This window comes from Leucopleurus acutus (genome assembly GCF_964270905.1).
Source record: "Leucopleurus acutus genome assembly, chromosome: 11".
NCBI classification, from domain to species: Eukaryota; Metazoa; Chordata; class Mammalia; order Artiodactyla; family Delphinidae; genus Leucopleurus; species Leucopleurus acutus.
This window is the reverse complement of record NC_139152.1, coordinates 13,162,059-13,189,325: the sequence shown is the minus strand read 5'-3', so window position 1 is coordinate 13,189,325 and position 27,267 is coordinate 13,162,059. Positions and strand designations below refer to the sequence as shown.

The following is a 27,267-nucleotide window of genomic DNA, read 5'->3' as shown; positions in this document are numbered from 1 at the left end:
CTTAAACATATCTTACATGATTCAGATCAATTGCAGGGTGGAGAGCAGAACTGCACGATAACTAAAGCATGGAATTTGGAGTCCAGAGTCCTCCAGAATCCTGCCACGTCCTAAATGCATGGCCTTGGTCTCGTCACTTAACTTCTGAGCTTCAGGTCTCCAGCCACTCAACACTGATAAGGTACCTCCCCTACTTCCCTCTTAAAACAACTGCAAAAAGAATTCAGTAAACTACTAACTTCACATGATTTACTAACCTTTATTCATGAAATCATTCAACAAATATGTTTATCAAGTATCTACCTGGTACAAAGTACTGAGGGACCCATTCGAGGATTCCAATTTCCCAGCATTTAAGGGTTTGCTAAAAGATCAGTAACTACCTGGCACAGACATTAAAGAGTAAGTAACAAAAGTTAACGTGTTAGGAATTAAAGACAAATGAATAACAGAATCTCAGAGACATGAGCAACTACCTGTAGGTCTCACCTCTATGTCGTATACCAGAATTTCATTAAGAAAAATCCCTTATTCTTTTGCTGAGAAAATACAAATTTCTTTAAAAAAATGAATTTTATGCATGTTGTTTACAAAGGTATCTATTGATGTCCTTGTACCTGATAACCTAACCCATCAATGAGCATTTTCTAGGCACTTGTTACGTGCGAGCCTTTGTGCCGGGAACTTCTCTAGGCAAAGCCAGGTCTGTAGAAGGCAGTCATGTGCTTTTGGAATAAGGTGGGTTACATTTTAAAAAAATTTCACACAGTAAAATTTTACACAGGCTAGTATACAACACACAAAAAACTAAGCTTTCAAGCTTTCCCTTTTTTTTTTTCCCTCCAGAAGCCCAGCCGTGAAGAGCCACAGAAAATGCTTTATGCTTAAATGTATAGACTTAACCTTTTATAAAAATGACATGCATAGACCAAAATGCACCATCAGTAGTTCCTGTACTGCTGGGAGGCCAGAAAACATGATAACTCCTCTCTTCTGCAGTTTTTTACTTTGCACTCAAGAAAGGATGGGGAGGGCGTGGGTGAGTGAAGGTAAACTTTCTGATATTTTTGCTTGGGGCCTTGAATTTAAATTGACTCCTTGAATGAGATGGCAAGTTAATTAGTTTTTACCCTGTAAGTGGTTTAATTTTCAGGGCTAGTTTAAGGAACTGTAAATAAATTTACACTTTAAATTCTTTACCTCTTAACCTAATGCACATCTATATTCTTATGCTTTCCCCTGTGATAAACTTTCAACTGAAGCATACTTTTTCATAAATTAAATGCTTTCCTATGAAAGGCAAGATCTTACTTAAAAAACAAAAACAAACAAACAAAAAAAAACAGGCTGGAACACCCCCAGGGGTCTGTATGTGCCATCTGGATCAATACTCCTCGAGAATACAAAGATTTGCAGCCTAAGATGAAGGACTCAGTGTGACTTCTGACAATCTTTAGAAAAATAAATCTACACAGTCTTTTATTCTACTATTTGGTTCATATTTTTAAATTTTTTAAATGTTTTTAAAAAAATCTTAGATGTTAATTTGCTATTAATCACTGCATTTTTTAGGAGTTTGGTTTCCTTTAGTCATAGCAAGTTTCCCACTATTTTCCCCCTTTATTTTATTTACTTAATGGCTTCCCTCCTATTTTTGTCTATTTCTTTGCTTCATCTCACTGTTTCTGTATTACTTTGATCTTATTGGGTTGAATTTCGAGTATTCCCTCCCCTGGTTCCTACTTTTTTCATTTTTCATTTCCTATATGTTACAAAATCCCAGCCAAGTTCAAAACTCATTTTGCATTCCCTTCAAGGTCTGCTTTTCTCAAGCCCATATTTTTATGTTAGTACTCTTCCCACAGATCTTCATCAGCAATTCAAACCTGATGACATTATGATTGCATCTTTAGTGCTTTTCTACTCCAACCTTATTTATCATGCCTGCATTATGTCCAAAGATAAGGTCTAGCATAACTTCAGAGCAGAGCTTGTTAGCTGTTGCATGTGTGCAAACAGTCCAGGCTACTGAAAGATAAAGCCACTTTTCTACATTCCGGCATTATTCTTAATGTGTGCATTTGCTGGGCTGAAATCCCTTAGCAGGTCAGCTTTTTGACTTCTCTTTTATATAAGCATGTTTCCCTTTCTATCTTACTTCCTATCACCTTGTTCTTGGCTTGTTTGATGAAAAAAATATGGCTCTCGTTTCTCTTCCCTGATTACTTTCCCTTCAAACCGTTTATTCCCACCTCACCTTCTCCTTTATTTATATTTCTCTCACCACATTTCCACTAATGTAAAAGTAAGATCCATTTTCAATGACCAAAAAGCCAAGGCAAAAAGTTCTCCTTGGTCTTTTCCTTGCTTCTAGAACTTTCTGAGAATCCTACAAAACTTTTATACATCATACCACTGCTTGGATTGCCTAAGCCATACTTTGTATATATAATCTCCTTGTCAAAGGTATACATTTTCTATCTTTTTTTCAATTAAGATAAAAACTCTCAAAATAACATGTCCAAACTCTACAAGGTGGTGGCACATCTGGGAAGATGAATCTAGACCTAATCTAATCTAATTTCACTTTGCCTATTTTCACTCTTCCTTACCTCTGTCTGTCTTTCTCACTGACTCATTGGTGTATTCCAAAATATTTCCTTAGGCTCTCCTAGATGTCAGGCAGGGTAGCAATCAAAGGGGAATACAGATAAGTAAGATAATTCTTGGCCTCAAGGAGGTTCATAGTTTTATTAAAAAAACTAAGAGGTAAAATAACTGATGGTGATACTAGATGACAAATGCTACTGGTATTTATATACCAGCATTAACTCTCCTGATATTATATACCTAAGAGAAGGACAGTATGAACAATTAATTCTGCCTTTAAAGGATAATAGAGAGATTTGACAGAGTAGGAAAAGTTCACTTAAATCTTTAAAAACAGCTAACAGGAGGGGAGAAGGCTATAACAGATACAGAAAATGATATAACAAAGACAGAAATACCTGGGATGTTTACAAATAGCAAAAATGACCGTACAGAAGAGCAGCAAAGATATCCTTTTAACTGATGTTCTTATTTTACCATAGAAGAGCACCTACCTCATAGAGTTGTTGTGAAGGTTAAATGTAAATATATATGAAGCCCTTAAAATAGTACCTGTCACACGGTAAATGCTCAAGAAATGTTACCTATTATTACTGTTGTAGTATACATTATATCACATATATTTCATCTATGCAAAATGTTTTATTGACTTATTTTTTTCTGGTTCCTGGCTTGGTTCTGGATCATTGTGGCTGCTGAATAAGTGACCTTATACATGTCTGAAGAGCTGAGGTGGCTGCTACAGCTTCCATTGTAAAAGAATCAGGAGCAATGACAACCATAGCTAAGAACTGTGCCATAAGAAAAAGAAACTGGGCCACATCTAATTGCGATTCTCAACGAATCAGATATTTTTTGCACCTTTCTTTTCTAAGACAGAGTCAAAAGCCAGCAAAACAAGTTCCTATGTAAGACTCAATGAACAATCCTACGAATACAGTAAGCTTTGGGATCAGTACAGAATGTAATCCAGCTCAATAGCTTTTACCTCCTACAGTTACACCACAGGTCATATACATTACTTCATCTGAAGTTATAATCAGATTAACTTATTTGTTCAAGGTCACAAATTCTGCAAGATAGAGCAAGAGTCCAGGTCTTCTAACTCCTATGAACATGGCTCCTTCCCCTAAAACATTCTGAGAGATTCCTAAACAAGAATAAACCAAAAGTAGGCTACGAATCACTTATTTGAGCAAAAATATAAACACACCCTGGCTAAGATTTTACTTACAATGATGTATGATACTAGACTAACGCAGTTATGTATTTCCACCTTTCTCTCTTTAGAGAACTGTGTTTGAGAGAATAATCGAAATGGCTATCAAAATTGTAAGATAAAAATTATTATGAACGTAAATGACAAACCCCTTTCCTTTTGAGATTTATGATGCTAAATTAATGGGAAAACAAAAGCCATGAAGAATTCCAGACATGAGAGAAGAAATGTTACCAGACTTGCCCTCCTGCTATAAATAACTATATAACTGAGCAAAATACATAAGGCAACTATTTTTAGGCATTGGGAAATTGGCAGCTCAAGATACAGACCTTCAGATAATTAAGATATACAAATAAGCAGACAAGGACTTTAATCAGCTGTTACAAATATGTTCAAGGATTTTAAAGAAAGAATGATCTCAATGAGTGAAAAAATGGGAAATAGCAGAAAAATTAGAATTCTAAAAAAGAATAAATGGATTCTAAAACTAAAAATGTTCAGGAGCATAAATTTCAATGGATGGGCATAAAAGTAAATTTTAGGTGGAAAGTAAGGGTCAATGAACTTGAAGAAAGATCCACGTATATTAGCCACGCAGAAAAACAGAGGCGGGGGAGAAAGATTAAAATTAAAATGAATAGGCGCCAGTAAGCTGTGAGACAATATCTAACACTCAGGTGCTTGGGTCCTAGAAGGAAAGAGAGTGGGGCAGAGAAGTCCTAAAACAACAACCTACAAATCCAAGAAGCTCAGCAAACTACAAGCAGGATGAATACAAAGAAACCCACACTTAGGCACCTCACAGTCAAATTAGTGAAAAACAAAGATAAAGAGAAAATACTGACTGGGTATTTGATAAAACATTACTTATAAGAAAACAAGAAGAAACAGAATTCCAAGAAATGGAATGATATGGTTAAGCGCTGAAATAAAAATAAAACTATAACCTGAAACTCTATATTCAGCAAACCATCCTTGAAAAATGGGAGTGAAATAAAGACATTTTCCAATGAACAAAATCTGAGAGAATTAATCACCAGCAGACTACAGGAAGGATAAAAGATGGAAATGACATGTAAAAGACTAGTTTTACTTAGTTTTTTTCCTTTTAATTTCCTTAAAAGACAAATGACTGTCAAAACAAAAATCACATCATTTTGAGGAATAGTTTATAAATAGTTGGAAGAAGAAGTACATTAAAATAATTCAAAGGACTAATGAGGGTGCAAATGGAACTGCTGTAAGGTTTTTACATTTGCGCCATTTGAAGTGTAAAGTGGAATACAGGCATACCTTATTTTATTGTGCTTTGCTTTACTGCGCTTTGCATTATTACACTTTACAGATATTGCATTTTCTACAAATTGAAGGTGTGTGGCAACCCTGCAACAAGCAAGTCTGTTGGCACCATTTTTCCAACAGCAGTTGCTCACTCTGTGTCTCTGTGCCACATTTTGGTAATTCTTGAAATATTTCAAAAATTTTCATTACTATTATATTTGTTACAGTGATCTGTGATCAGAAATCTTTGATGTTACTACTGCAAAAAAACATTACAACTCTTCGAAGGCACAAATGATGGTTAGCATTTTTTGCAATAAAGTATTTTTTAACTAAGGTATGTATACATTTTTTTAGACATAATGCTATAGTACACTTAATAGATTATAGTACAGTGTAAACATAACTTTTATATGAACTGGGAAACCAAAAAATTCATGTGATTTGCTTTATTGCAATATTCGCTTCATTGCAGTGGTCTGGACCCAAACTTGCACTATCTCTATGGTACATGTGTAATGTTAATTCTAAGTAGACTGTTGTAAGTTAAGAATGCACACTGTAATTTGCTAGAGCAACTACTAGAAAAATACAAAGAGGTTGTAGATAAAAAGCCAATAAAAAAATAAAAATGAAGTGCTGTATCTGATGAACCCAAAAGGTAGCAGGAAAAGAGGAACAAAAATAGATCAGAACAAGGAGGAAGCAAATGGCAAGATGATACAGTTAAATCCTATCATATCAATAATTATGTGAAGTGTATATGGACAAAACATTTCAATTAAAAAGCAGAGAATAGCACAATGAGTTTTTTAAAAATCTGCCTCTAAGGGATAACTTTAAATATATAACCACAGATGGGTTGAAAATAAAAGGATGGGAAAAAGATATACCATGCAAATGGTAAGCACAAGAAAGCCGGCGTGGCTAGATTAATATTAGACAAAGTGGGGGCTTCCCTGGTGGCGCAGTGGTTGAGAGTCTGCCTGCCAATGCAGGGGACACGGGTTCGTGCCCCGGTCCAGGAAGATCCCACATGCCGCAGAGCGGCTGGGCCCGTGAGCTATGGCCGCTGAGTGTGTGCGTCTGGAGCCTGTGCTCCGCAACAGGAGAGGCCACAGCAGTGAGAGGCCCGCGTACCGCAAAAAAAAAAAAAATTAGACAAAGTGAACATTCAGACAAAGGTCTAGTACCAGAGATAACAAGGGACATGTCATAATGATGAATATGCTAATTCAACAGGTAAACATACCAATCCTAAAAGTGTCTATACTTAACAACAGAGCTCCAGAGCTCCATAATAAAGCTAGAAAAAGCTGACAAAACTAAAAGGATAAGTATGCAGATCCACAATCATATCTGGAGATTTTAACAGCCCTCTCAGCAATTAATAGAAAAAGGACACCAAAGTGAAACCAAGCAAATCAGATCTAAAAAGTGTGATCAACCAACTTGAACTCTTTGAAAAGACTAATAAAACTGGCAGACCCCTAGCAAGACTATTTTCTACCAAAATGAAACAAAGAACAATAACAACAGAAAACAAAAATGACCAATATCGGGAATAAAAAAGGAGACATAACCATAGACCCTACAGATATCAGACTAACAAGAGAATATTACAAACACTTCAGACCAACAAATTTAGCAACTCATATATGTGTACAATGAAAAGCCACTAAGCAAACTCCTCATACATAGAACAACGTGACAGATCTCACAGCTATTACCTCGGGGGTGGGGGAGGGGGAACAAGCACAAAAGAGTACATACTATATAAGTATAATGTTCTAAAACTGGCAAGCTAATCTATAGTGATAAAATCAGGTCAGTTATTGCACCTGGAGCAGAAGGTAGAAAGAGTGGAACTGACTGCAAAAGGGAACAAAGGATATTCTGGTATGACGGAATATACAAATTGTCAAAACTCATCGTATCATACACTTAACACTTGAACTTTATTGAACGTAAATTTACCTCAGTGAAGTTGATTTTGAAGAAAACAAAAACAGTTTTAAAAAATACTACAGAAATAGGATGAAACATGAGTTTAGTCCATAAATTTTTTTAATTTAAAAAATCTTTCAAAACATACTTCGTTTATGTTATATACCTTCTTAACAAAATAGGAAGCATAAACTGTGGGCCAGGAAGCGCATGATACTTCACAAAGATGTGCCTTTAATTCATGATAAGACCTAGCACAGTGCCTTGGGAGACAGCTGGGTTACAACTGAAAAAGCAACACACCTGAAGCCAGAAGACCTGGGTTCAAATAATGACTTATGTGATCAATTAGCTTTGAACCTTAGGCAAGTCTCTCCATTTTAAGTTTCTTCATCAACTACAGGGCTGGTGTGAAGGTGAAGAAATATTATTATAACGTATCTAGTAAAACACCTCACAGACAAAGTTATATTACTCACAGTAATAGACACTGATTAGATGAAGAAATGAAGGAGATAAACAATGACATGGACGTGGATACAAGCCAACAGGAACAGGGGAGAGCGTGTTTCTAGTCACATTTCTGTTTGTGGCTGTGATGGGTGGGATGGAGGATGGAACAGAAGTGTCCAAGCACGAGGACCTAACACCATGTTCCTATCCTATGCAGTAGGTGCAGGGAGTAGGACAGGGTTGGCTGCCGGCCCAGAATGAATATACTTTCACTGTGACCTGGATCCCGGCATTCTGGGCTAACTCCCTTGTCCTGGTGAGGAGCGTGAAAAGGGAGGCTCCTTGTCTACCTAAGACTCCAATGGGCTTTGCCCAGGTTCCTGAGAGTTGCAGCATCTTCTATTACTGGGGGCCTCTGAAATGCCAACATAACTGATGACCCACTCTTTAAAGTGATCCACTCTTCCCTATCCTTGGGTTTTCAGAGATTTCGCTCTAAATAAAACAAGCAGAGCAGAGATCTTTTGGATACAGCTGCAGTGACCAGAGTAACAGCTTCATTAATGCCTAGTTGGCTGATAGAGTTCCAGGGAACGATGCTTCGTCTGAGTCTTCAAAAAGTGCACGAGTAGAAAAATCTAGAGGGTGACCACAACAACGGCCCAGATTTAAGACCTGAGAAGTCACGTATCTTCCAAACATGGAGCCACTAGTAGGGCACCTAAAAATCCAATACTGAGTCACAGGATAGTATCTGATAGAGGTTTTAACAGATCACTATGAGGGCATGCAGAGGGGATAATAAACCAAGTGGTGGGGGAGGAAGCCGTATTGGGGAAATATCCTCGAGAAGAGTGACAACTATGCTGAATCTAAAGATGTTCAAGAGTTATCTGGGCAAAAGGCATTCCAGGCAGGGACACCGCAGGTACAAAGACTCCAAAGGATTGGACGGTGCCATGTGCAGAGCACAGCGGGTAATTCCAGAGAGCTGGAGCATATGGTATGCAGGGAATATGAGGCGATGGCAGAGGCACAGGCAGGGTCTGGAGAAAGACCCTTTTTATTTTTATTTTTTTGGCCGTGCCACACGGCTTGCAGGATCTTAGTTCCCCGATCAGGGATCGAACCTGAGCCCCTTGCAGTGGAAGTGTGGAGTCCTAACCACTGGACCACCAGGGAATTCCCTGGGAAGGTCCTTTTTTAAAGTCGGGCTGAAGGAATTTATATTGTATCTTGAAAATGAAGGGGAGCCACTGAAGGATTTTCAGCAAGCAGTACCATAACCAAACTGGCATTTTAAAGAGATCATTCTGGCAACGGTGTGGAGAACAGACTGAAAGGGGACGGAAGTAGATACATGGAAAACTGGTTAGGAGACCGGAAGTGATCCGTGTGGGGCGTGACAGTGGTCTAAGAGAGCAGCACACAGAATGGAGCGAGGACGTATTAGATACGGTAAAAAAGTAGAACTCCCGAGAATCGTTCACTGATTCACACGAAGGTAAGAAAAGGCAATCCAGCAGGACTCCCAAGTTTCAGGCTTGGGCGTATGACTGGCTAGACATGCTGTTGGTAAAGATAAAGAATAAGTCAAGCTACATTTCAAAATATAAAAAACAAGGACACTGCCCTAAATTTAAGAAGAAAAAATTAACACAAACAAAGCACAGGCTGCCTTAGACAGTATGGAGATGGATCTCTGAGAAAAATCAAACCCTAAATTCACAGAGGGGAAGAAGTCAGCTAAGGAAATTTCTGTCTAACATATGTTGATGAATGAATAATCAAAGAATAACACAGAAGGCAATTCACTAACAAGAGAGCCATCTACTGCCTTACAAGGATAGTGCAATGATAAAATGCCACTAAAAAACGTGGAAGAAAGCCAAGTTTGCGAACACTTCCCACTGCACACGTATTCATAAAGTATCTGACGCCCCACCAGAACAAACTCCAAGTGGTCAGCACTTGCAGCTAATAGCCAAATGCTCTGACTCACTTATTCCTTCTAAAAACATCAATGCAGTATATACCATCATTTCAATATAAAACCTGGCTTACCTGCCATCATGGCTATCATACTGGCTTTATAGACGTTCGTAAGAGATCCAAGTTCTCCTGTTGCTAAGATGGTTTTGAGACGAGCCTCCCCACAGGCCTTGCGAAACTGACGAATCTCACCATACAGGGCTGGGGAAGGAAATAATTGAGGCAGTTACAAAGCAGGCAAGTGATAACGTAACCTGGCAGCCGTTCAGAGCTGGTAGAACCCATCTCAGATTTAGGAAACATAAACCATTTGTCACTTTCTAAAAATCGCCCCAATTTAATATCACCTCAAGCATTCTGTTGCAGTTCACATCCTGTTACAAGGAATGCTTAGTTTGCTATCCTGAAACTCTTTCTATGCCGTGGCCCAAGGTCCTGAGCCATGGAGCTTTTAAAATATCATTATAATGACATGGAAATTACAAATAGTTTTTACTGCTTCCATATGATGGTTACTTACAATAAAAAAGAAATCCATCTACCAGATACACAGGGGTATGCTACTTTGCAAACTGAAGAAAAAAATCCTCAGGTCCTTATTAATTCTCACATTCACACAAAGTAAGTTCTCTTGTTGGAATATAAAGCAGGCCTTTCCTGAGAGCTCTGCTAATGGTAATAAAGACATAAGAGCTTGCCCCACTATCTGCCAGGGTATGTGTCTATATATCGGGCTAAAAAGTGTTGAGCCAGGTAGTGATGGATATAGGTACACAAATCCAGCTGTAGAGGAATTCAGAGATGCAGCGTTGAATCTATTAACCTCTGACCCCAATAGCACATTTGGCTTTCTAGAACTCCATATAGGACTCTGAAAGCAGCTGGATTTAAAAAAAAAAAAAAAATTAGTCTCAAGTCAGCAAACTCAGTCAAACCATGAAAGTTATAATAAGATAAACAAAACTTGTCTTCTCAATCCTAGAAAACTTGAACTTAACCTGAACCTCGACAGTGAAAACTGAACACAAATAAAGGCAAGGATTCTATTACAAGATGCACAGTAAAGTCCAGTGTTCGTTGCCTCCAAGAGGCACCCACAGGCTTTTTAAGAAAGAATTGAATAGTTTAACAAATCCCTAATAATCAATAGTTTTGAGTATTAGAGACCATCTGAGATGCCACACCTCCCACCTTACCCTGTGCATCCCACATAAACTATGACAAAATCATCTTACCCACACATCCAATATGACAACATGTGAGAATGGTATAAACAGCCAAAGAATATGTGGCAATAACAATTTATATTCTTTTAACTCAGAGCATGAATCTTGGATGGAATGACATTTATTGAGTTACCAAATCTAAAAAGAGAAAGTTGTCCACTAAGAACTAACGACAAGGAAATCTCTTGATCTAAAAATTCAAGAAGGCTAGGGACTTCACTGGTAGTCAAATGGTAAGCCTCTGTGCTTCCACGGCAGGGGACAGGGGTTTGACCCCTGGTCGGGGAACTAAGATCCCACATGCTGTGCTGTGTGGTCAAAAGAAAAAAAAAAAAAAAAATTCAAGGAAATCAAAAAATAACTAGAAACAAATGACAATGAAAAGTCGGTGACCCAAAGCCTATGGGAGGCAGCAAAAGCAGTTCTAAGAGGGAACTTTATAGCTATACAAGCCTACCTCAAGAAACAAGAAAAATCTCAAATAAACAATCTAAACTTACACCTAAAGGAACTAGAGAAAGAAGAAAACACAAAACCCAAAGTTAGCAGAAAGAAAGAAATCATACAGATGAGAGCAGCAAAAAATGAAATAGAAACAAAGAAAATAATAGCAAAGATCAATAAAACTAAAAGCTGATTCTTTGAGAAGATAAACAAAATTGATAAACCATTAGCCAGGCTCATCAAGAAAAAGAGGGAGAGGACTCAAATTGATAAATTAGAAATGAAAAAGGAGAAGTTACAACAGACACCACAGAAATACAAAGCATCCTAAGAGACTACTACAAGCAACTCTATGCCAATAAAATGGACAACCTGGAAGAAATGGACAAATTCTTAGAAAGGTATAACCTTCCAAGGCTGAACCAGGAAGAAATAGAAAATATGAACAGACCAATCACAAGCACTGAAATTGAAACTGTGATTAAAAATCTTCCAACAAACAAAAGTCCAGGACCAGATGGCTTCATAGGTGAATTCTATCAAACATTTAGAGAAGCGCTAACACCCATCCTTCTCAAACTCTTCCAAAAAACTGCAGAGGAAGGAACACTCCCAAACTCATTCTATGAGGCCACCATCACCCTGATACCAAAACCAGAAAAAGATACTACAAAGAAAGAAAATTACAGACCAATATCCGTGATGAATATAGATGCAAAAATTCTCAACAAAATACTAGCAAACAGAATCCAACAACACATTAAAAGGATCATACACCATGATCAAGTGGGTTTTATCCCAGGAATGCAAGGATTCTTCAATATACACAAATCAATCAATGTGATACACCATATTAACAAACTGAAGAAGAAAAACCATATGATCATCTCAATAGATTCAGAGAAAGCTTTTGACAAAATTCAACACCCATTTATTATAAAAACTCTCCAGAAAAGTGGGCATAGAGGGAACCTACCTCAACATAATAAAGGCCATATACGACAAACCCACAGCCAACATCATTCTCAATGGTGAAAAACTGAAAGCATTTCCTCTAAGATCAGGAACAAGACAAGAATTTCCACTCTCATGACTATTATTCAACATAGTTTTGGAAGTCCTAGCCACGGCAATCAGAGAAGAAAAAGAAATAAAAGGAATACAAATTGGAAAAGAAGAGGGAAAACTGTCACTGCAGATGACATGATACTATACATAGAGGATGCTACCAGAAAACTACTAGAGCTAATCGATGAATTTGGCAAAGTTGCAGGATACAAAATTAATGCACAGAAATCTCCTGCATTCCTGTACATTAATGATGAAAAATCTGAAAGAGAAATTAAGGAAACACTCCCATTTACCATGGCAACAAAAAGAATAAAATACCTAGGAAGAAACCTACCTAAGGAGACAAGAGACCTGTAGGTACAAAAATTTTAAGACACTGATGAAAGAAATTAAAGATGATACCAACAAATGGAGAGATATACCATGTTCTTGGATTGGAAGAATCAATACTGTGAAAATGACTATACTACCCAAAGCAATCTACAGATTCAATGCAATCCCTATCAAATTACCAATGGCATTTTTTTACGGAACTAGAACAAAAAATCTTAAAATTTGTATGGAGACACAAAAGACCCCGAACAGCCAAAGCAGTCTTGAGGGAAAAAAACAGACTTGGAGGAATCAGACCCCCGACTTCAGACTATACTACAAAGCTACAGTAATCAAAACAATATGGTACTGGCACAAAAACAGAAACATAGATCAATGGAACAAGTTAGAAAGCCCAGAGATAAATCCACGCACTTATGGTCAACTAATCTATGACATAGGAGCCAAGGATATACAATGGAGAAAAGACAGTCTCTTCAATAAGTGGCGCTGGGAAAACTGGACAGCTACATGTAAAAGAATGAAATTAGAACACTCCCTAACACCACACACAAAAATAAACTCAAAATGGATTAGAGACCTAAATGTAAGACCCGACACTATAAAACTCTTAGAGGAAAATATAGGAAGAACACTCTTTTTTGGGGGGGTACGTGGGCCTTTCACTGTTGTGGACTCTCCCGTTGCGGAGCACAGGCTCCGGACGCGCAGGCTCAGTGGCCATGGCTCACAGACCTAGCCGCTCCGCGGCATGTGGGATCTTCTCGGACTGGGGCACGAACCCATGTCCCCTGCATCGGCAGGCGGACTCTCCACCACTGCGCCACCAGGGAACCCCGAAGAACACTCTTTGACATTAATCACAGCAAGATCTTTTTTGATCCACCTGCTAGAGTAATGGAAATAAAAACAAAAATAAACAAATGGGACCTAATGAAACTTAAAAGCTTTTGCACAGCAAAGGAAACCATAAACAAGATGAAAAGACGACCCTCAGAATGGGAGAAAATATTTGCAAATGAATCAACAGACAAAGGATTAATCTCCAAAATATATAAACAGCTCATGCAGCTCAATATTAAAAAAAACAAACAACCCAATCCAAAAATGGGCAGAAGATCTAAACAGACACTTCTCCAAAGAAGACATACAGATGGCCAAGAAGCACATGAAAAGCTGCTCAACATCACTAATTATTAAAGAAATGATAATCAAAACTACAATGAGGTATCACCTCACACCAGTTAGAATGGGCTTCACCAGAAAATCTACAAACAACAAATTCTGGAGAGTGTATGGAGAAAAGGGAACCCTCTTGCACTGTTGGTGGGAATGTAAACTGATACAGCCACTATGGAGAACAGTATGGAGGTTCCTTAAAAAACTAAAACTAGAATTACCATATGATCCAGCAATCCCACTACTGGGCATATACCCAGAGAAAACCATAATTCAAAAAGTCACATGCACCCCAATGTTCACTGCGGCACTGTTTACAATAGCCAGGTCATGGAAGCAACCTAAATGCCCATCAACAGACGAATGGATAAAGCAGAAGTAGTACATATATACAATGGAATATTACTCAGCCATAAAAAGGAACAAAATAGGGTCATTTGTTGAGACATGGATGGATCTAGAGACGGTCATACAGAGTGAAGTAAGTCAGAAAGAGAAAAACAAATATCATACATTAACGCATATATGTGGAACCTAGAAAAATGGTACAGATGAACCGGTTTGCAGGGCAGAAATTGAGACACAGATGTAGAGAACAAACGTATGGACACCAAGGGGAGAAAGCGGCAGGGGGATGGGGGTGGTGGTGTGATGAATTGGGCGACTGGGATTGACATGTATACACTTGATATGTATAAAATTGATGACTAATAAGAACCTGCTGTACAAAAAAATAAATAAAATTAATTTTTTTTTAAAAAAGAAGAAGGCTAATGTGCAGTTAACTTATGATTTAATTAATGATTTTTCTTCCTAGTACAATGTTGCCATCAAAAGCAAGCTTAAGAGTGAAACCAATGTGGATTTAAAACCCAACTCTGTCACTTCCTGTGTGACCTCAGGCAAGTTATTTCTCTCAGCTCACTTCCATCCTTAAAGAGTCAATAACAATATTTACTTTATAGGGTTATATGAGGATTAAAAGAGAAGATATATATACAGTGCTTCACACATTGCCTGTCTTACTGTAAGCACTCAAAAAGTTTAATCATCAAGCTCAGAATTCTAGTAAAATGAGTTTTCACTAAGTGTTGTGTGATAAAAGTCAGATCGTGCTGCATGGCCTGACCCAGCCAACTCTTTGTACTGCACCGAAACTTTCTATACGGATTAGTGCTTACAACCAGTGAGCCATCAGATAAGGCTTGAAAATATTTTATCACAGCATTTGTTAAAGTGAACTTCGGCCTGTATAGCAAAATTCTTAAAACATTGATCCTGAGCATGTTTATGAACAAAATTACCACCAGCCTTTTTCTGAAACATATTACCTTTGACCCAGTGAATTTCTTCACCTACTGTTAAAATTAACCAGAAAAAAACAGATGTATTTTATGACTCAATTATCAGCCACCTGGAGTTTACGCTTTTTAATCCATGATCCAAACAGAATGAACCAAAAATGGTCACTTCAAGCTTAACTGGATTTAACAAATATGGAACTAGTGCCTTCTGATTCTTTAACTGCCAACTCCTCAAATCATTTTACTGACCTATTTCACCACGTAACAGGATCAAGGTTTTCTGAGCAAATAACTTAAATCTTTAAAGATCAACATTGGGAAAGTCATTATTTGTTTCTGTTACCATTCTGCCCAGAGTATACCAGGACAACTACATCAAGAAGCACACAACAGGTCTGGCCTTTTTAAAGCGTTGCCTGGGCTCCATCAAATGAATGCTTCTCCTTGGTCCTTTGAATCTTACTGAGTGATGCAAAGATGAAGAACAGATAGGGGTTTTCATCAGTACTGCAGCAACAGCAATGGCAGCCGATCCAAGAGTCCAGTGGCCACCAGCCAGCAGCATGGTACCCGTGCTGGCCGGTGGAAGCAACACCGGCAGTGGCCCTGTAAGCAGACTCTTCCTGTGGCACAGCTGGCTTATTCTCAGCTCCCCACTCTTTCATGGTCCTGCTTGTTTTCTAAGCCTGGTTCTCCAGGCCTCCCACTGATTCAGTGAGCTACTCTACATCCTCCTAATGAATCCCTTTTCAGCTTAATCAGAATTGTTTTCATTAGTTTTTAACCCACGACTCCAGTATAACACATACAGAAGACTGGGGAAGTATGGTGCAGTGGGCAACAGTGTGGGTGCTCCGACGGCCTGGATTCAGATCCTAGTTCTAAACTAATGTGTTGTTTGATCTGCACAAAATTACTTAACCGTTGCCTTGGTTTTCTCATCTGTAAAATGGGGATAATAGAGGTTCACATATTTTGTGGAGTTATTTCGAGCATTAAATAGGTTACTATACATTAAAAGTCCTAAGGACAGTATCCAGCACCTAGTTAACAATCAGGGAACGTCAGTCACTTGTTCTCCTGCTGCTGGTAGTGGTGGTGATGCTGTTACAGTTTCTGCTGAGTGCTTATCACGTTCAGAGCACAAAGGGACTGACAAAAGCAGAGGACACCATGATCTACGTTTCCTAAAGAACGTAAGATGCGACCGCCTTGGGGCACTAGAACAGAAGTCTAGTTTACTATATCACAAACTTCTCTTAGCTTTGTTTAACTCAGAGCCGCCCATGCTCCTTTGGATAGCAGAGACTGCTGGTATAAGACGGTTTCGGCTACTTGCTAGTCATGTAAACTTGTAGGAATTACAATTTTTCTAAGCCTAAATTACTTAGGGGGCTTCAGTTTGCTCACATATTTGGGGGAAGATTAAATAGAATACATGTAGCTAGAAGAGTACCAGGCATGTGCTAAGCATTTAATTATTCCATACTAGTTTTCTATATTTTTCCTTATGTAGCTTCTGAAATCCAAAAATTACTTTAAAAAACAAATCAAAGCAAGTACTGTCCTAATACTTATAAAAATATACTTAGAATTTACAGATCTTACTTACAAAAAAAATAAATAAATAAACCATTTCACTCCAACACAAACCATGGAAGCCACAAGTAGTACAGGTAGCTTTGAACACCTGGCATTGCAGTAATAGTCACCCTGGAAACTAGATAAATGCCATATGCAAATCAAAGCAACTTGATGGCTTAAATGTAACCTTGTCAATCTCAAATCATAATCAAATCAACTTTCACTTTCCTTTCAATATGAATAAGCAAAACAGTGAAAAAACTAATGGGTGGGTTTCCTCCTCATTTGCAGGGAAGGACAGCAGCAGGAAGTAGATTTATATAATTGCTACAGGACTATATATGTGGAGGAAATTACAAGTGAAGTAATAAGTTCAAGAGATCCTCCTTCCAAAAAATTCCTCATTAGGAATCATTACCCAAAAGAATTAAAAATCCTCCAAGTTTTCAAAGCACCTTCCTTCAAAAATTCTCAAAGTGTTGTCTACACATTGAGGGACGCTCTTACCAGTGAGGGTTGGGAATTCTGGAAAACTTGTTAAGCACAGCCGGCCTGAGTACGCAGTACTGGGCCAGGGAGACAGCCTGCAGGGTCGAGAGACTGTTACATACAAGGGAATTGAGCAAATAAGTAACTATACTGATGAAAATGGGAGGAAAATTTCTCACTGACAAGAAAAAGAGGCATAAATATAGAAAAGGAGAGAGCAAGAATAACCATGTGCTGTTGGCTTGTAATGGAAGTTATCCGCGCGAACTCATGTTTCTAAGACAGATAGATAGATAGACAGATGTATGCGTGTTTGTATGTGTACTGTACACATTCACATATTTTGTAGAGCTTTCCACTGAGAAGGCCTAGAAACAACAACCCTGTAGCAATGAATACACCTGGCACCCAGATCTTGGTTTCTAAATACCAGTCTTTAATAAAAGGAAGCAGAGCTCCTTGGGAAAATGGCTGATTCCAAGCTTGGGGCAGAGAAAGCTGAAAGTAAGCCGGAAATATCTTGTATAAGAATTACAAGGAAGGTCTTAGAGAAAAACAGAAACATGTCAAAAGGACAGAGGAGCCAGTCTGAAGCAGCTGCCACTCCCCATATCTGGGACAATTTGAGTACCAAAATAAATAGTGACAGTAATGGATTATAACCAACTGAGTAAAACAGGCATCCATGAGTTCTTACAGAGAGGAAGAAAGGGAGGCAGGAGAAGGTAATGCTAACTAGTACGTACAGAAGAAACGATGGAATTAGAAAATCACCATTTGGCAACTATCGGAGTAATAACTGAAGAATTATCAATGAACACTGAAACAACTGAGTAAAAGTTAGATAAGGAACAGGATGTTAACAGAGTCTCAAAATAGCTCCATTCATAATGGATGTTAATTACCTATTAAAATACAAAATACTTATTAATTTTACAACGGAGAAACTTGGCAGAAACCGTATTAGGCAAGTAAAAAAGTAACATCGTCAATAATGGGACAAATCAACATGCTGGGACTCCTGAACTAATGCACTGAGAAGAACAGAGCAAAGCTCAGCGTTATTCCCATCAAAACTACCTAACGTGAATCTAATCATGAGGAAACACGCAACACACCCGAACTGAGGCACACTTTACAAAATAACAGACCTCTATGCTTCAAACACAAGGAAAGATCGAGGCCTATTCCAGATTGAAGAAGCCCAAAGAGACATGTAACAATTGAATTTGGACCTAATTAAAACATTACCAGGATAATCTGCAAAACCTGAACGAAGTCTGTGGATTTAATGGTAGTATGATAGTGCTAATTTCCGGACTTTGATGGTGCACTGCGGCTTCGTATAAGAGCGGCCCTGTTTTTAGGAAATACACACTGAAGTATTTAATAGTAATGGATCAAGAGCTCTGCAACTTAATCTCAAATAATTCGAAGAAAAATTATATCTAAATCTCTATCAATCTATCTATCTATTGATATCTATCTGCCTACACACAGAGAGAGGGAGGGAAGGCAAAAAGATAAACGGGATAGAATTTTATAATTGGGGAATCTGAGTGAAGAGTAAACAGGAGTTTTGTGTACTATTTCTGTAACTTTTCTGTAAGTTTTAAATTATTCAAAAACGAAAGTTAAAAAGTTACAACAAATGCCGTTGTAATTTATTTAGTATCCAGGTATTTTTCTCATGGGAGGGCTTTTGAAACTATCAACCATTCTACTGTTTTGTAAAAAAAAAAATGCGTGATTATATGTGGCACATATTATTTTATAACCTGCTTTTTTCCCCTTTGATATATCATAGACATCTTTCCAAATTAATAAATACAGGTCTGTAGCACAATTTTTAATGGCTGTACAATCTTCCATCGCACGGTCGTAAATAATGTATTCAATCATCTTTCTATTATTGGATATTTAAGGTTTCAGATTTTTTGCTCTTATAAACAATACTTCAGCAAACACCCTTATAGTTAAGTCTTTGCATACATCATGACATATTCCTTAGAGCATTTATTAATTTTTCTGCTCACATACTCATAGTACATATTCATTGTTAAAAATTCAAACATTACAGAAACAGAAAACTCTCCACTTAAAAAAAAAAAGAAAGAACAATTCTTTCACGTACCAGAAAAATAATAATTTGGAAGGCTATTATAAAAGATGACTGACAAATGAAAATGGAGTTCAAATACCACGACTGCAAATTAGTCAGAATAATGCAAAATTTAACAAAACACACACAGCAGAGAAGTGGCTGGCATAGTGATGTCACATTAAAAAACCTGATAATAAATGTTTTGACTTGTAACAAGGTTTTTCAGGAGTAGTAAGAGTGGGTATATGAGAAACCCAGGATGGATTACATTGTAGATGCTTAATCAATACAACGGCACAACCAGCAGAGGTGTGGTCTCCTGTCTGTCCCGTCTCATCCCTCCTACTGGTGTTACACTGAGGAAGAGAAACGGAGGTCATAGCCTGACCTTCAGCTTGTCACTGCCAGTGGGAACAACAAGCGGGGCTGTGCTGGTGGAGTGGTCCCTGGTAGGACTCAGAGAACTCAGCCACTCTGGGAATGGCCGGTGTGCATGACGATGTTGATCCAAGGGGTGGAGGGGCTCACGCTGCATCAGTTTTAAACAGCATCCAAAACAGGGCGACCACTGGCTCTACCTTCTGCCTCCCCGTGTTAGCAGCAACTCTCATCTAAAGCATTCTACGTTTCTCTACCTAAAATTATCCTCTTTCTTTCCAGCTCCCACCTAAAAGGAAAACAGATTCCTAATTTTGTGGCTGCTGGCAACTTGTTAAGTTTTCTGGGAAAAGCACTGCTGTAGACATAGAAAACTATGTTAGTGAAGCTTTCATGTATAGGAATTATGAACTGAGTAAGAATCCAAGTGTTTAAAGACAGTATCTCCTATCTAAAAGCCACGAAGTAGATTTCCCTTTACATTTCATGCTATTCAAAGGCACTTAAAACATAATTGTTAAAGAACATATCTAAGCAATTATTTTTTGAGTACCGGAAAGATGTTCAACACTGCACATGAGTGGCCTGAAAATAACTCTTAAGATAATTATATGTACAGTCAAACACTTAATATAAAATTATACAGCAACCTTTTAATCTAAAAAAGCCACAAAATGTTCAAGAACAGTTTTCATCCACTAAGGCAACTAATTAATCTTGTAAGACTAAAACAGAGATGAGCTAAAACACGAGGTAGTAAAGCAACCTGCAAGAGATAAAACACACACATTTTTGTCAACAGTATTTGAAGTTCTGAAGAATCATAGCATCAAAAAAAAAATAATAAAATAAAAGCATACAGCTACCGTAAGTATCTCCAGATTTCTTCTTTTATAAACAACCCTCAAAACAGAGAGCACAGATTATGGGTTATGTGATTCCTCCCCAAAAAGTGTCTATAGATTTAGAGATTGCTTTTCTCATAAGATACTATGATTAACAGCTCTCCAAAACAAAGAAAAATCCTAACTTCTTTTAAGAGGTGTTCTTTCTACCACCCTTCTTTTGTAATAATAAGCGAATAAGAAAAATAAATTGTTGCCCAGAGTCAAGATTTTCAAGATCTACCTGCATGCAACACAATGATAGATACTGTGGCTTTGGCTGGAATATCTCATTCTCTCACCCTAAAGCTCCTGAGAGTCATGAGACACGTACTCCACAAACCAAATGTGGGAAAGCAAGTCAAAGCTGAAGAACTGAATGGGGTAAAAAAAAGTACGTGAGGCTCTGGATACAGAAGACAAACAGTATTTCCAGTTGTGATTCTGAACACACAATGCTGGAAAAATGTCACAGAAGTAGTCACCTCTGGAGTCGTGTGTGCTGGTGCTCCAGTGTGGAATGGGTTTCCAAAAACTAGTAAAGCCAGTTCTAGGTCCTAATAAGCTCAAGGTCCTGGAAGATTCTTGAATCTGATAGCATTTCCATGTCACTGGTAATGTATTAGGTAAATATATGCAGCAGACAGAGAGAGGTCATAAAAAAGTGAAAAATGAACATCTTTGTATATTTACAGAACATGGAATGCATTTAATTTTCAAAGCCTGCTCAATAAGGTTTATAAGATGATGAACCTCTTCTGGTGACTTCTTTCTTCAAAGAACTGTTTATGGAATGCAACTGAGGTGTCAACTTCAACATCATCATAAAAAATACCGTATTACAAGTCCTTATCATTGGAATAATATACACAGACAATGAAAACACCAAATATAAAATCACAGGCCGTGGTAGCTCTAGAAGACTGCAGAAGTCCTTACGTCTTATCCCCTCACTGGTAGCTTATTTAAATGGAGGCAGAGAGAAGTATTGCCCAAGGACTCAGTGTAAATTGGCAAAATTATAAATACTAAAACCCGTGTGAGTTCCTCCTCATTAACTCAATGCATGTGCTGTGTCGATACTTCCCTTGACAACATACTATCCTCATCAGGAGGAGGAGGTGGAAAGAGAAGAAACCGCAGTTGGCAAGGAGGGATTCATCTGGGCCAAGCAACAAGATAACCAATTTACGCACATTATCTAATTTAATCCCTATTATGACCCCATGAAGTAGATACCGCTATTCCTATTTTACAGAGAAGGAACAGAAGGTACAGAGAAGTTAAGTAACTTGTCTGAGAGCAAATAGCTACTGACGATAGCACCAGGATTCCAACCAAGTTCTGTCTAATGCAAAGACCCTGCACAGACCAACTATTTCGGGTCTCCTAGAGTGACCCCCCTTCTTCCTCCACAATGTATCCCTTCTGGGTATGTTCTGGGTCTGTGACTCCAATGACAGTTGACCCATCTGGCCAGCTAGGTACCCCCCCTCTCTCCCGGTACAGCACAGGAGAGCTGCTCTCTTCATCTCAGAGCACAGTCTTCCCAGGGAGAGGAGAACCATCCGCCCAAGAGCACAGAAGTAGATGTCTTTCTGGCTAAACACACCATAGTAACACTGTTCCTTAAGCCTCCTCTTCACGGCTAACTGCAGAGCCAGGTTAAATAAATGGCAACACATGGGAGATATGATTTGTACTAATTAATCAATATGTAAATCCAGCAATGCTTCGATTACGCGGCACCTAAACTATGTAGAATCAAGAACTAGAAGCTTTGGGGGACTTCCCTGGCAGTCCAGTGGTTAAGATTCCACACTTCCAATGCAGGGGGCACAGGTTCAATCCTGGTCGGGGAATTAAGATCCCGCATGCCACTTGGCAGGGCCAAAAAAAAAAGAAAAAAAAAAAAGAACCGGAAGTATATTAAAAACAAACCAACAAACAAAAAAGATGCTCCAAGTTAGTGCTTCTCCTTAGGACTATGGGATGGCAGGGGAAGAAGGGGTGGAATTAAAATCACCTAGAGTGATTTTCAGTGTAGAATCTTACTCCTCCCTTACATCCAACCCCCAATCCTGATGTTACACATACTCAGGAGAACGTGCTAGATTCTGTGAGGAAGGGAGCTGGGGCAAGGAATCAGAAAACATCTGTCAGATAATCCTGAGAACCAGCAATACATTCCACACCCTATCCAGTTAAAACCACTGTCCGGAGCGCTAAGTTAGATGGTGCACATTTCTGTACCCAGATGGAAAGGAGTGAGGGAAGGACAGTATAACGAGCTGACAGTAAAAAGCCTAACAGCAAAGGACCAGGCACGACAACAATAACAAAGATGTTTAAATAAAAAGATACAAAATCCAAAAAAAAGCACAGCAGTCTGGACCATTAGCAGTCTGGACTTGCTATGGGGCAAGTCACCTTGGAGACGTCAGTAGCCCCCTAAGAACGTCACTGTATTCCAGGATAATATACAGGCAAACCTCAAGAGATACTGCGGGTTCAGTTCCAAACCACCACAAGAAACCAAATATCAGAATAAAGCGAGTCACATGAATTTTTCAGTTTCCCAGTGCATATAAAAGTTATGCAAAAAAAAAAAGTTATGCTTACACTATAGTTTAATGTATTAAATGTGCAATAGCATTATGTCTAAAAGAACAATGTACATACCTTAATTAAAAAATATTTTATTGCTAAGAAATGCTAACCACCATCTGAGCCTTCAGCAAGTCATAATCTTTTTGTAATGGTAACATCAAAGATCACTGATCACAGATCACCATAATAAATATAATAATAATAATGGAAAAGTTTGAAATTTGAGCATTTGCAAAATGTGACAGAGACATGAAGTGAACAAATGCTGTTGGAAAAACGGTGCCTACAGACTTGCTTGACACGAGGTTACCCCGAACCTTCAATTTGCAAAAATCTGTGGCGTGCAACAGACAGAAGTGAAATAAAATGAGGTGCCTATAATCACTGATACAATAGTTCTGAATGATCTAGAAAAAACTGTATTTAATAGAAAGTGTAAATAAAGTCGGGGAAATGTAAATATTTTTTAATGAACTTTTTTCTAAAGTGACTAAAACTCTGCTTTGGTCAAGATTCACTGAATTTGAATGTCTGCTTATGTGAAACTAATCGATGAAAAGCATCGTTTCATGGGGAATCATTTTGGTGGGGAAATGGAACACGGATTCCAGAGTCAGACAGATGCGGGTTCCGTGCTCTGGAGGTTTGGTCCTCAGCACAGGGAACAGCCGAAATCAGTGAGGATAGGAGGTTTCCAAGGGAGAGTGTGCAGAGTCTGAGAAGTTTGAGAGTTTGCTGGGACAGAACTTGAGTGATGACAGAAGAAGCGGAGGAGCTTGCAAACAAGACACAGCAGTATTCAGAAACACGGAGGAAAACCTGAAGAAAGCAGGGTCACCAAAGCCACGACAAGAGAGTGTTTCCAGGAGGAAACGGTCCATTGTGTCAGCTGCTGCTGCAGGACAAAGCTAAACGACTGAAGAGTATCTCCCGGGCATAGCAAAATAACAGGGCATTGTTATCTTGGAAAGAACAGATTCAAGAGAAACAAGTACATACGGCTCTTTTTTAAGAATTTCAGCCACAAAGGGGAGAATGGAAAGGTAGACTCAGCTGGGGATGAGGAGGAATGGTGACATGTAGGCTTTTTTTTTTTTTTACTGGATAAGAATGTTTGGATAGGGACTTCCCTGGTGGCGCAGTGGTTAAGAATCCGCCTGCCAATGCAGGGGACATGGGTTTGAGCCCTGGACCGGGAAGATTCCACGTGCCGCAGAGTAACTAAGCCCGTGCACCACAACTACTGAGCCTGCGCTCTAGAGCCGGCGAGCCGCAGCTACTGAGCCCGCGTGCCTAGAGCCCGTATTCCGCAACAAGAGAAGCCACCACAATGAGAAGCCCGCGCACCACAACGAAGCCGCGGAGCGGCTGGGCCTGTGAGCCATGGGCGCTGAGCCTGCGCGTCCGGAGCCTGCGCTCCGCAACGGGAGAGGCCACAACAGTGAGAGGCCCGCGTACCGCAAAAAAAAAAAAAAAAAAAAGGCCCAAGACTGTGAAACTATGGGAGGAGGTGGGAGCCACAGCACGGCCCAGGGACTGGATTCAGGAGGAAGGAGAAGAGGAGCAGCAAGGGGAGTAGATTTGATGCAAGGACACCGAGAAGTTCCTGCGTAACAGATTCTCCCTTTCCCGAGAAGCAGCAGGTAGGTTGTCTGCCAGTACTTAAGGAGCCTCAAGGTGGGTGGAAAAGTTAGAAGTTTGAGGGAGTAGATTTTAAATGGTCGTCAAGGAGAATCCAAGAAGAGGAATACAAGCCCTCTCCAGTCTCCCCTGTGAGTTCATACCCTAAACTGTGGACCCTTGTGACCATACACAAGGGTCACAAGATACACTCTGAATGGCCAGGTTTAGAAAACAAGATTCTTTCTTTTGTGCTTTAACCAGTGTCCTACACACCTCAGTGCACAGAGAAGAGGAGCCTGGATTAGAAGGTGGAACAGCCTCACAGACACTTCCATCAGCAAATTCCAAGAAATCAATGTTAGGCTCATATTTTAGTAAAGAGCTAATATTAAAACATGACACCGAAAAATACAATACGTAATCAAATTGAGAACTGAAATTAAGATAAAATACTGCAGTGAAAAAAGGCCTAAGACATTTGCAGTTCTCTAGTTAGAATTAAATTTCTAGTATTAAATGTTCCTTTTCAATTTGTTTTGGGTCAAGAGGTTATTAACACCATAAAAAGAGTTAATAGAAAAGTATGGTCTGGGACAAAGATGTGTTATTATATTTTGCATGAATGTTTGTTATTGGGAAATTATCAGTTCTTAAAAACAACCATTTCTAGTTCATTAAGGGAAAGGCCATTACATCAAATCTCATCTCCTATTGTATTTTATTTTCCAATTAGTAGTATTCTAGAGACAAGAGCACAAGTTATAATATAAACTATACTTCTATATCTGTAACTACTTAATAAAAGATAAAGGACATACAGTTTTTTATCCAACTAAATGACATAGAGTTTATTTCTAGATTTGTTTTAAGTTATTATGCTGACTCATTTTTTTCTTACTCTAGGCCTTAAATCTTAACTGAAATCTATGACAAGGAACAGACAAGCAGAATTAATATACAGGGACAAGGGACACCTACTTAAAATAAGCCATTTAAGAATGATTGCAACTGCCCAAAGCACACATGAACTATAAGAAAAGGATCAAAAATCAAAAGCACAAAAAGATATTTGTGAACTGTCAAGAATTTAAACCTGGCAAGGCTTAAAAGATGCTGGTAAGTACAGATGGGAGTATCAGGCAATGGGCATGGCCTGACATTTGTTTTCCTAGATCCTTCAGAATTGCTGTGTGACTGGATTCTCCTTGAATACAGGGATGCTCCCAGGGGCTACTGGAATCTCTGAGATGACCTGCCTCATAGCTGTCCAGACAGCTGTGCCTTTTGACTTCATAAATCTTTTTATTTAAACACTGTTGTTATTGTTGTTTTGCCTCAACCTTTGCTGTGAGGCGTTTTATGATCACATCCTGTTTGGCTCACGCAGCCCACTCTCTTTCCCTGCCAACTCCTTTCCGTTAAGGCACAGAAATGTGCACCAACTAACATATTAAGAATGTATGGGGGGACTTCCCTGGAGGCACAGTGGTCGAGAATCTGCCTGCCAATGCAGGGGACACGGGTTTGAGCCCTGGTCCGGGAAGATCCCACATGCTGCAGAGCAACTAAGCCCGCGTGCCACAACTAGTGAGCCTGCGCTACAGAGCCCATGAGCCACAACTACTGAGCCTGTGTGCCACAACTACTGAAACCCGCTCACCTAGAGCCCGTGCTCTGCAACAAGAGAAGCCATCACAGTGAGAAGCTCGCACACCACAATGAAGAGTAGCCCCCGCTTGCAGCAACTGGAGAAAGCCCGCATGCAGCAACAAAGACCCAGAGCAGCCAAAAATAAATAAATTTAAAAAAAAAAAAGAAGGTATGGGAATGTAGCTAATATTCCAGGCCAAAAGACTACCTTTTCCAGCTTCACTTGCAGCCAAGCCTGGCCATGGAACTCACTTAGGGCCAATGAGGTGTAAGCAAAGATGGTGTGTGAGATTTGGGGACAGGACAAGCCCCTATTTCCTGCTGTCCGGGAGATGAATGTAAAAGCTGGAGCTTCAAAAGCCATCACAGACAATGGAGTGTCCTTGAGTATGAGGACAGAAGCCACGCTCTTTGGAAGTGGAAGATAAAAGTAGTCCAGGTCTCCAAGAACTTTGTATTTCACCACACCCCTGAAACACCTACTTCCCAACTTCATGTGCGAGAGTAAATCCTTGAGCATTTAAACCACTGACTGAATCTTTGTTGCTCTATAACCAAAAGCAATTCTTAATGGATAAACAATGGAATTATAATTTACAGAAGATGAGATAGATGGATTGATGGATAGAGTCACGGATATCTATGAGATATTGGCAAGACCGATAGGTAGGTTAAGAAAAAATACATTAAATATAGTCCTATTTTTAATTTTAATTTTTTCACTTTTTAAAAATTTTGATTTTAAACTTAACTGAAGGATGGGAGTTGCATACGTGTATATGAAGAGAAAAAAAGTTTGCAGAGCTGTGCACTGCAGTGTTATCAAGGGTTATTTGTAGAGGATGAGATTATGTAGAACATCCACTTCTTTATTACTGGTCTG

At 38.9% G+C, this 27,267-nt stretch overlaps 1 protein-coding gene across 4 annotated transcripts in view; it reads right to left on the bottom strand.

Annotated features, from left to right (window-relative positions):
- The window catches only part of DERA (deoxyribose-phosphate aldolase), a 233,788-nt gene that overhangs the window by 155,540 nt on the left and 50,981 nt on the right, over window positions 1-27,267 (bottom strand). For all 4 annotated transcript variants that reach the window (XR_014326609.1, XR_014326610.1, XR_014326611.1 and 1 more), the window contains exon 6: window positions 9,578-9,706. Coding sequence is in view for 1 of the 4 variants with exons in the window: in XM_082850623.1 (XP_082706749.1) it covers window positions 9,578-9,706 (129 nt within the window). In the remaining 3 variants the exon portion in view is untranslated. The remainder of the gene's footprint in view (window positions 1-9,577; window positions 9,707-27,267) is intronic.